At 33.2% G+C, this 11,282-nt stretch overlaps 1 protein-coding gene across 4 annotated transcripts in view; it reads right to left on the bottom strand.

The window, feature by feature from the left end:
* Positions 1 to 869: 869 nt before the first annotated feature.
* PGBD1 (piggyBac transposable element derived 1) overlaps positions 870 to 11,282 on the bottom strand; it is a 35,302-nt gene continuing 24,889 nt past the window's right edge. For 3 of the 4 annotated variants that reach the window (XM_051995590.1, XM_051995592.1, XM_051995589.1), the window contains exon 3: positions 3,512 to 11,063. In XM_051995590.1, coding sequence (XP_051851550.1) covers positions 9,506 to 11,063 — 1,558 coding nt within the window. In that variant the 3' untranslated portion in view covers positions 3,512 to 9,505. Of the gene's footprint in view, positions 1,229 to 3,511; positions 11,064 to 11,282 lie in introns of those variants that run through there. The other variant, XM_051995593.1, reaches the window with a different exon arrangement.

Here is an 11,282-nt window from a genome sequence, read left to right as displayed (position 1 = left end):
TGTCTTTAAGTATCTCTGTCATTTTTTTAAGAGATTGTTTTTTGTTGGCTTATTCTTCTAGCTTATTTTGTGACTTTATATGTGATATTAGGGCCATGCTCTGTGTATTTCCGAAGAGAAGGTCTGGGCTGGCATTCTTACTACTTGCTTGGGGTACTGAATATATTGTATTATTCTAGGATCTCAGGAATAGCTCAGGCTGGGGACGTGCAAACTTTCAGTGTTCCCAAAGTAATCTAATCCAGGACAATGTAAGATTGTTACTGCCATGGTCCGGGCTGAGTTTGGGTCTGAACAATAAAATGGCTTGGACTGACCAGTTTGGAAGCTCTTCTGGCTCTGAATAACAGAAACACAGATTACAACTATCTAGAAGCTGGAACTGAGACCCTATTCTCATCCTGGGATCACTCACACCTTTGTTGTTTGTTTCAGAACTTGTTCCTCTCAGTGTAGGTCTCAAAGCAACTCCTTAGCTTGGAAGGCCAGTCCTTGGAAGGCCACATCTCCTTTTGCAGTCTTCACTGGATGGATGAATTAGAATTAGATAGTGACAAAGCTAACAGTTGACATCTTTTCCTATGTATGCCCTTGTAAATGCTGGAGTGTTCTATGTGCCGTGTACTCCTACCCTGTCTTCTGTGTCAGTAGACTTCCTTCTCTGATTCAAGCTTTTGGGACAAGTACTTGCTAATAAAAATAGCTGGAAAAGCTGGAAAGCTGTTTGGAAGAAATTACATATATATTGTGTCACCCCAAGTTGGAGTGACAAAATGTACCATTGATTTCTAGAGCCTCCACACTGGGGTGATTAAGATAAACCTTCCTAGTGGAGAAGTGATGAGGCAGGATTCCTGAGGATGGTGGAAAAATGGAGTCTGTTTATTAAAAGGACTTTTCCCCTTTTTTTATACCCTCATACTCTTAAGTAACAAAAACACTAGGCATGCACTCAGTATATACTGTGCACGTGGGACCACATAAACAACTTGCTATTGTCTGTATTTTGTCACCTGGTATCATTCTTCCACTTGATATCACTCTGCTTCAATCACAACACAGGTTATCACTGCCCCCTAACTTCTCAGGAAAGCTGAGAGCCCTTAGGGGAAATGGGGAGCTGAAACAGACATTGTTAACAGATTCCCTCTGGACTGAAGGGTCTTTATACTCACCAGAGTTTCGCCACTGTCTCTGACCCTCTATAGATGTAGACCAATATCTCACACTGTAAACCAAGAAAACGTAAAAATGGGTACACAATTTAGATATAGAGGGTGATATAAGCAAATTAGGGGAATGTCAAAAATTTTACCTATCATATTTATGAATAAAGATAGAGGGTGTTACAGGGAAAATTAGCTAATTTTGATTGCATGGAATTAAAAATGTTTTTTCTATTAAAAAAATCAATGCAGACAAAATTAGAAAGCAAAAAACTGGAAGGTGGGGAGCAATTTCCAGAAGAAATCTAAATTATCAATAGTTATAAAATGCTCTATTGATCACATTTTATTTTCTATACCACTCTTATTTTCACCATTGATTAGAGAAATGTAAATTAAAACAACTTTGATATACTATTCTACACCTATCAGTTTTGACAGAAATGGAAAATGACAGATGCTGGAGGCTATGTAGAAAAAACACTTCATTCATTCACTGTTGATGTAATTATGAGCTGCTCCAATCATTCTGGAGAATAATTGGGAACTATTCCCAAAGGACAATAAAACCAAGTTATTCAGTTGATTACAAATTTTTGTGCCTTTCACACAGCAATACTGCAACTAAGCTTGTGTACCAAAGGGATCAAAGAAAAATGAAAAGGGTCTATAAGTATAAAAATATTTATAACAACTCTTTTTGTGGTGGTAAAGTGTTAGAAATTGAGATGACATTCATCAATTGGGGAATGACTGAAAAAGTTATGGTATATAATTGTGGTGGAATATGATTGTACCAAAAGATGATGAGCAGGATGTTTTCAGAAAAACTTGGCAAGGCTTATATTAACAGATACAAAGTAAAACAAGTAGAACCATTAGAATATCGTACACAGTAACACAATATTGTAGCAATAATCGACTGTAGTGATTCTGAACAATACAATAATCTAAGACAATCCTAAAGTGCTATCCACCACCAGAGAAGACTGGTGAACACACAGTGCAAATTGAAATATACTTTTTAAAAATCTTTCATTTTTCTTCTTCCCCTCCCCACTTTGTCTACATGGTTAATATGGAAATGTTTTTTATATGTATAATTGACATAATGCTTGTCTTTTTGAAGAGTAGGGGAGGAGCTGAGAGGGAAAAATTTTTCAATTCAAAATGTTTAAAAAGAATGTTAAGAATTGTTGTGATCTGTTGTTGAGAAATTGAGTCATGGAAGTCCAAGACTAGCAATTACCAAAAATAGAGGCCAGTAACCAGAGACATAGTTTATAGTTGGAACAGCCTTTTACAATTTGGTTACTTAAGTTCATTTGCACAAGATTTACTAGTACCAACTAAATTCAGACTGTAATTAGTCCATAATTATGCTGACTTGCAAAAGGAAGGGAATAGTCTCCACAATCCATAGTAACAAGGAAAAAACAAAGTTTAACAAACTCTTGGAAAGTCCCCACAGATACCTTCCTTTCACCCAGGGACTCAATAAGAAACACATTTCCTGACAAGCTTGAATCATCCTTCATCCATTTTCTTTATTTCCCTCAAGAGACAAGGCCAATTTCAATTGTGTGTGAAATCTCTTCCAAACTTTTCTATCAAAGCTGGCACAAAATAAATCTAAATTTAAGCCCTAAAAATTTGTTACAATGATTACTAAAACTCTTTGCTATTAGTCAACATTAAGAATCAATAATCTAAATTTCACACAAAAAGAAAACTATTTTTTTGGAGACTGAATTTTCTCCTAATAATTTGAGGCATCATCTTACATTTCTCAGTTATTAGATCTTTATCAGAGAAATTTATTTCATAAAAATTTCCCCACTGATATGTTTCTATTATTATCTTTATAGGTATTGTATGGGCAAAAACAATTTTAAAATCAAAACTTTATTTTATGTTTTATGATCTTTTCTACTGTCACTTGTTTGGTCATGAATTAAGTCTTCTTGTCTATACTTGTTGTAGATGGGACTTTTCTTGCTTTCCTAATTTGTTTAGGTTGTGACCTATTTTAAGCTTATCTTGGTATGTGTTGTAACATGCTCATCTATATCCAACTTCTGCCAGACTGCTTTCCTGGAGTTTCATTTTTGTTTAATAGTGAGTCCTTACCAAAACTTTAGGTCTTTGGGTTTATCAAAACACTATATTTCATTTATTTGCTTTTACCCAATATCTTCAATTGATTTTTTTTTTAACAAGTAGGAAGTAATTTTGATGATTAGTGCTTTGTGCTACAGTTTTGGTATGTTTAGGTTACCTTACTCTTTTTTTTTCCAGTGTTTCCCTTTGTTGGGATTGAAGTCAAAATAAACTGAGGCACAAAGTTCTAAGCATGATCGATTTATTAACAAAGGGCCAATTTGCTAGTAAATACAGTATCGGCTTCCTCAGCTGGCTAAGACTCTGAATGAGGGCTGACAGATAATTTTTGTGGAAAAAAAGGGCACTCAAAAACTAGAAGGCAGCATTACAGAGAAGGTAAACAATATAATTGGTTACAAAATCATAAAGTATCATAAATATAGAGGACAATATAATTGGTTGGAAATTTTAAATGTAGGGCTAGCAACAACCCCTCACTTCATATTGCCACTTAACATGCTTAGTTAGTGTCACAGTGATAACAAATCAGACTTTATTGAAGGACAGAATTGTGGAGATAACAGACCAGACTCCCTGACATCTATCTGCATTTTTCTTTTTTAAAAATAAATGTATATAGCTTTTTTATTTTTCCAAACCTATGCAAAGATAGTTTTCAACATTCACTTTTGTGAAACCCTGTGTTCCAAATTTTTCTCCCTTCTTCCTTAGCTCCTATCTCTCTTAGATAGCAAGCAATCCAATATGTTAAACATGTGCAATTCTTCAAAACATATTTCTGTATTTGTCATGCTTGCACAAGAAAAATCAAACAAAAAAAAATGAGAAAGGAAAAAAGCAAGCAAGCAAACAATAACAAGAAAAAAAGCAAAAATATTATGCTTTGATCCACAGTTAATCTCCAGTTCTTTTTCTGGATACAGATTGCATCACAAGTCTATTGGAATTGCCTTGAATCACCTCATTGTTGATAAAAGCCATGTCCATCATAGTTGATCATCACATAAACTTGTTGCTGTATATAATATTCCTTCTCTTGATTCTACTCACTTCAGTTAGCATCAGCTTATGTAAGATTTTCTCAAATCAGCTTTTCTCAAATCAGCCTGCTCATTACTATTTTTTTTTAATAAAACAGTAATATTCCATTACATTTATGTAGCATAATTTAATCAGCCATTCCCCAACTCATGGGCATCCACTCAATTTCCAGTTCCTTGTTACTACAAAATGAACTGCTACAAATATTTTTGCACATGTGGATTCTTTTTTCTCTTTTATATCTTTGGGATGTAGGCCCTATAGAGACACTGCTGGATCAAAAGGTATGCATAGTTTAATAGCCCTTTGGACATAATTCCAAATTGTTCTCTAGAATGATTGGATCAGTTTACAAATCCACCAAAAATGCATTAGTGTCCCAGTTTTCCCACATCCCCTCCAACATTTATCATTATCTTTTCCGTCATCTTAGCCAATTTGAGAGGTATAAAGTGGTACCCCTGGGTTGTTTTAATTTGCCTTTCTCTAATCAATAGTGATTTAGAGCATTTTTTCACATGACTAGAAATGGCTTTAATTTCTTGATCTGAAATTGTCTTCATATCCTTTGACTTATCATTTGGAGAATGGCTTATATTCTTATAAATTTGAGTCAATTCTCTATATAGTTTGAAAATGAGGTCTTTATCAGACACAGTGGGTGTAAAAAAAAATTTACCCAGCTGTTTCCCTTCTAATCTTGCCTACATTGGTCTTGTTTGAACAAAAACATTTTAATGTAATTAAAAGTATCCATTTTGCATTTCATGTTCTCTAATTCTTCTTTGGTCATAAATTCCTCTTTTCTCCACAGATCTGAAAGGTAGACCATCCCTTGTTCTCCTTATTTTCTTATAATATCACTTTGTATGTCTATTTTGAACCACCTGGTATAGGGTATTAGATTTTTGTCAATGCCAAGTTTCTGCCATGCTATTTTCCAATTTTCCCAGCAATTTTCATTAAATAGTGAGTTCTTATGCAAGAAGTTGGAAGCTTTGGGTTTATCAAACATTAGATTACGAAAGTCATTGACAACTGTGTTTTTTGAATCTCACTTATACCATTGATTCACTACTCTACTTCTTATCCAATACCAAATATCTACCTGCATTTTTCAAGGCATAACATTTTGCTGACACAAGAATGAACAGTGATTAATAGGAAAACTGATCTTCTTAACTTAACTCAAAGATAAATCAAAACATGACTTAGATAGTTACATAAAATTTGTACAAAATGAAATCAATTACAGAAAACAATCAATTTGATTTTCTCAAGAAAATCAATTTTTTTTCTTCAATTCAATTTTTTTCTTTTTTAGGAGTACAAATTAATGCTTAATAGTTAAATAGTATCATAATCAATAAGTAAATTAATATACTATTTTTATTATGTAAGTATGAACTAGAACTGAGTAATTAATATTTCTCCAGGTAAATAATAGAATCACTGTTTTTGTAAAGAGTATTTTATAGTTATGTTAATGTTTCTTGTGGGCTTTGATAGAAGAAATTCCAAATATTTTATACATTCTATGGTATTTACAATGAGATTTCTTTCTACATTTTTCTACTTTATTTTGTTGGTTATATGCAAAAATGCTAATAATTTGTGTGTATTTATGTCCTGCAATTTTGCTGAAATTGTTTCTAGTAAGTTTTTAGTTGATTTTTTTGGATCTTAATATCTACAAAAATAAACCAAAATAAATTTTGTTTCCTCTTTAAGTTTATTGCCTCCATTTCTCTTTGTCTTATTGTTAAAAGTAGTATTTCTTGGACTATGTTAAGTAAAAGTAGCAATAATGGATATGCTTGCTTTATCACAAATTTTACTAGAAAGGCTTCTAATCTTTTCCCATTACCAAAATTGTCCAAACTGCATTTAAATTAAAAATTGCTTTTAAGTTTTCTAGTATTGTTTCACTTGTTGACTTTGGACTTTATGTTGACACTAGACTATGTCTACTTCTGGAAGTGGTGTCTGGCCTGAATTTATTACCTTTTATGACCTTCACTTGCTTTCAGGCCAGTCTAAGGGTCAGAGCAAGCTTTCAATGATCTTGTGAGAGGTCTGTTTACTGACTTTGAATTTGAGCCACCCATTTCTTCGACAAAGAGATCTAACTCAGTTTCAATTGATAAATGATGGACAGAACCAGCTACATCCAAAGAAAGAATACTGAGAAATGAATCTAAACCATTTGCATTTTTGTTTTCCTTCCCGGGTTATTTCTACTTTCTGTATCTAGGATATACTGTGGCATATTTAACATGTATAGGACTGCTTGCCATCTGGGGGAGAGGGTGGAAGGAGGGAGGGGAAAAATCGGAACAGAAGTGAGTGCAAGGTATAATGTAAAAAATTACCCTGGCATGGTTCTGTCAATAAAAAGTTATTAAAAAAAAAAAAGTATTTGAGCCACCCAACTGTTGTTTGCTTCCAGAATTTGTTCCTTTCTCATTAGCCACTTTACATACCTTAGTGCTGAAATGCTTCCCTCAGCCACATCTCTAATTTGCACTCCTGACCAGAAACTATTCCTAGTGTTTACAGAATTTTGTCTGCCTCCCTAAGCTTTCTGGGCTGGAAAACTGTTCCACTGTAACTCTTCATGCCTTTCCAGACTTTGTTGGTCTTTGTGGAAAAGGATAATGGCAAGCTAGAATAAAATGCTTCCTCTCACTCTATGATCCCAATTTGATCCCCTAATTACCTTAAAATTAAACCTTTAAGTATATGCATGTTTCTCTGCATGTATGTATTCATTGTTGCCTTGTCTGAAATCATTATTGTTACTTTTTTTTTTAAGTTCACCTGAATCATAATGGTTTTTGCTGTAATTATTGGTTTTAACTGTAAATTTTTGTTTCAAGAATGTTTCTTTTAAGCAGCTAATCTATTCTATCTTCTGGAGCTTTTTGGATGAGTTCACTCCATTCATGTTAAATTTTATTACTGTTAATTGTACATTTTTCTGCATCTTTTGTTCTTATACTTTTCTTTCTTTTTTTCTCCAAGAAAATATCTTTTAAAAAAGATGGCTAAAGAAGTTTGCTGGTGATCTATAATTATGAAGGAATGTTTCCATCGTTTCCTCTCTTCTCTTTCCTTTTTCACACCCTCAATTATAGATTTTTACAATTTCCTCTTCAAGATCCTTGGATGCTTAGATTCTATTTTGCTCAGTTTCTCCTCCCTATATTTCCCTCTTTCTTAACTCTTCCTCCCATTTCCCTGTTGACAGTAATATATTTCTATTCAAAGTCCATGGTACATGTGAAAATAAATATGTGTGTTCAAACTTATTTTTTCTACTTCAGATGAAATCAAGGTTCACGGAGTGCCCATTTCACCCATCCCTTTCTCCATTTTCATATATTTTTATTTCATGCGCTTTTATTGCGAGAGACAGTAAATATCCTCTCCTACCTCCTAATGATTCCTCCTTATTTGTCCTATTTCTTTCTTCTAATATAAGGAAAACTTAATCCCACAGGCCTTCTACTTGATTTATTTAACTTTCTCTGAGATTATTGAGGTCATCAGCATTCGAAGAGGACAATCCCTTTCTCCTACACTAAAATGTAAATAATTCATCATCACATGATGTTTTTTTGATCAAGTATGTTTACCATTCTCTATTACTCAACTCTTACATTTGAATTTCAAAGATTTTGTTCAATTCTAGCCTTTTTATTTACTATAGGATCATACACAGTTTTGACAGTTTATTCTTGATTCTAAGTCATTATATTTTGCCTAAAAGATTGAATTTTTTAGATAAGGGAATTATAGCATATGACTGGGAATAATAATGGATTACTACTATATTTAAAAAGATGATCAAGACCATACCAACAATTTCTAACTACATATCTACTTTCTTATGTTTGTTTTATACACACATGTGTGAACACGAACACACACACACACACACACACACACACACGCTATATGTAGCATATCCTCAATGAAAATATGATAAAGCAACAGGCAGTCTTACAGAATTTTTTTTTCCACCAGACAATATACCTGGAATCACACAATTGACTGAAAGGTAAACAAAAAAAAGAAATATATGATTCCATCATAATTATTATTTGTTGATTACAAAAGTGCATCTTACTGAACAATATACAGACTTCAAAACTAACTTTTCAAAAGATATTAATGCCTGTTACTGAGCAAAATATAGACTTCAAAGATCTCTCCTCCATGCATGTTAAAATTATATAAGATTCTCTAATAAATGCACAAAGATAATTTTGTTCAATTATCCTATGATGATCAACATCAATTGAGGCCTAAAATAGATGTATATTTAACAAAGGTGTTTGCCATTGCTATAAATCCTCGTTCAGAGGATTTTCTAGAAATGTAGAGTTCTAGATTACTCTGTGCATAACAGTGTGTTGATTGTATGAGGCCTCCTTAGTCAAGTACAGAATTATTTTTAAAAAGAAAGAAAAAATCCTATGTGAATTCTTAAATCTAAGAACATAGGAATAACAAAAATTGTGAGAAATGCTCATTATTCAGACCATGGCATGTAGTTTGGCTGGATAACTCATTGACTTAGTATATCATTATATATATTTTAAGATAGGCAGTGCTTTCAATGATCTCAAGTTATTCTACTCTAATAGAAAAATCCATCTTTTTTAACATCAATATTCTCTTGTGGATGATGACTAGCTATTAAATCACAAAAACCCACAACATCCAAAAAAAGCAAAATTTCAGATAATCCAAAGGACAATGAAGAGATACACAGCAGACATTAGTAGGGTACAGCATCCTACCAATGATAATTTGTTTGCAAGAAGTGATATAAAGGATATTATTCAAGATGTACAATATGATTAGAAAATTGTTTGGTCCCAATACATACTGAGAGATAATGGATAGTTTGAGTGACACACTGGTTTCTTTGGAGGGTTAAATGAATTAGAAGGCAGCTCTACTACATTGGGTTAAGTGCTCTATGGGGGGATTAATATGAGAATATGAATCACAGATGTTAAAAAGATGTTGGTGTAATGATGGAGGGAGTACTAAAATTAGTGAGTTTGTGACTCCAATAAACTATTGAAATGCTAATGTTCTCAGTGGGAAGTCATGGTATAATTAATTTTTATTCCTATATGTGATTGATGACTTTATCTTGCTTAGTCTGCTAGATTAGCATTGTTCTCCAAATAAAAACGTGCAATGCGTCTTCGGAAATCCAAAAGACTTGATGGAGTATCAGGGCTACAGATTCTATACAGATGCCAAGCATTGTTAATGGCCACGTCAATAATATAGCTTACCAAAATTGAATACCATTTTTTGCTTCTGATTCTTATCCTGTACTTGGAAATATTTTGATCCATCTTGGCAACACCATACCTACATACTTCATACAGCTTAACTATTGATGGCTGATTTACTTGAACTTTTCTTTTTTCATCAATAGAATAACTTACTTGGCTCATTGGTTCTATGCCTACAGCATTGGAACATAGATTGATAGAATTTTCATCATTCCAACGACATAAAATTATCTCTTCCTTTTCTTCTACTCTGAAATCAAACGATCCCCTTTTCATTTTTTTCATATTTTCTGCATTCATGAAAGGACATTTTTCAGTCCTATTATCACGGATTGCTCCTGTTGCCTTTACCCCTTTCTTCTTCAGAGCTGACATTAGTTTGATACTTGTGAAAAAGTTGTCAAAACATATATGATAAGGATGCTGTCCTCGCTCCAAGAGAACATCAGCAAAGTTCATTACTAATTTCCCACCTAACCCAAGATCATAATCTTTATCTTCTTTCAAAACTGGTTCACCTTGATAGGGTTCAAACCAAACTAAATAACCCTGGGAAGTTGCCCCACACCATATTTTATAACCAATTCTAATAGGTTTACCATTTAAGAATTGGTCACTATCAAAACATTCACACATAGATTTATCAAAACAGTAATATTCCTCTAAGGGAGCATGTAAGAGGAAATTTTTATTCATCTGATCTATAAGAGGTCTCAATTTTGTAAACTTGTCTGACTGATTTAGACAACTGTTATCTGCAAAATGGAGGCATGAAAATATTAATTCAAACCTTTCTCTTCTAATTGCATTGCTAACAAGACTCTGCTCCTTATCCGAACTTTCCCAATACATTCCTCTCTTAGGATGACAAATATATCCACTCAAAAGAAGAACACCAAAAACACATTTCATTTCCTGAACTGTAACTTCCAATGTGACATTTTTTTGAGAAGCATAATGATTTGTTTCATCAACAATTAACTTGAATGTTTCATCATCAAAAAATAATTCAAAGAAATCAACTGGATTTAGTTTTTCATTTTTGAGATTCAAAATTTCAGAATCCAATGCTGACCAGCTTGGAAAATTGGGCTGAATATCTCTTTTGATCCATTTCTTCTCTGTAATAGTAGTTACTTTCTGTTTCTTTCTAGCAGGATGTGACTTCACTTCATCTTCTTCATCAACATCAGAATCACCAGAGAATGTAAGACCTTGTAGCAATTCACTTACTCTTGCCTTGTCTTTTTTCCTATCTTTCCGTGTGATGTCACCTGCAGCATATTCCATTGATGAGATGTGCATTCTAGACCATAAATCCCCAGGATTACGGTCTTTAAGAGTATTCAAAAATTCAATGTTTTTTTCAGCTTGTACAGGAGGACCAACGAGGATCTGAGGTGAGCAATCTCTAAAAAAGAAAAAAAGAGCACAAAACTTTGAAAACCCATATAACATAAATCTCAGAAACAAGGAAAACAAATATTCTTTGAAATAAGCTCCCTCCTCTCTGAGTAGACAGTAGAATTCACTTTTCCCTACACATTTCTGGAAGATGAATGGAGATGGCACAAAAGAATGAGGTTCACAATATTTGAATTTGATTTAGAAAAAGATGGGCTTTAAAAAA

The sequence above is a fragment of the Antechinus flavipes genome, chromosome 4 (genome assembly GCF_016432865.1).
Source record: "Antechinus flavipes isolate AdamAnt ecotype Samford, QLD, Australia chromosome 4, AdamAnt_v2, whole genome shotgun sequence".
Classification (NCBI taxonomy): Eukaryota; Metazoa; Chordata; class Mammalia; order Dasyuromorphia; family Dasyuridae; genus Antechinus; species Antechinus flavipes.
The sequence above is the reverse complement of the archived record's forward strand: the minus strand, read 5'-3'. Positions and strand labels throughout refer to the sequence as shown.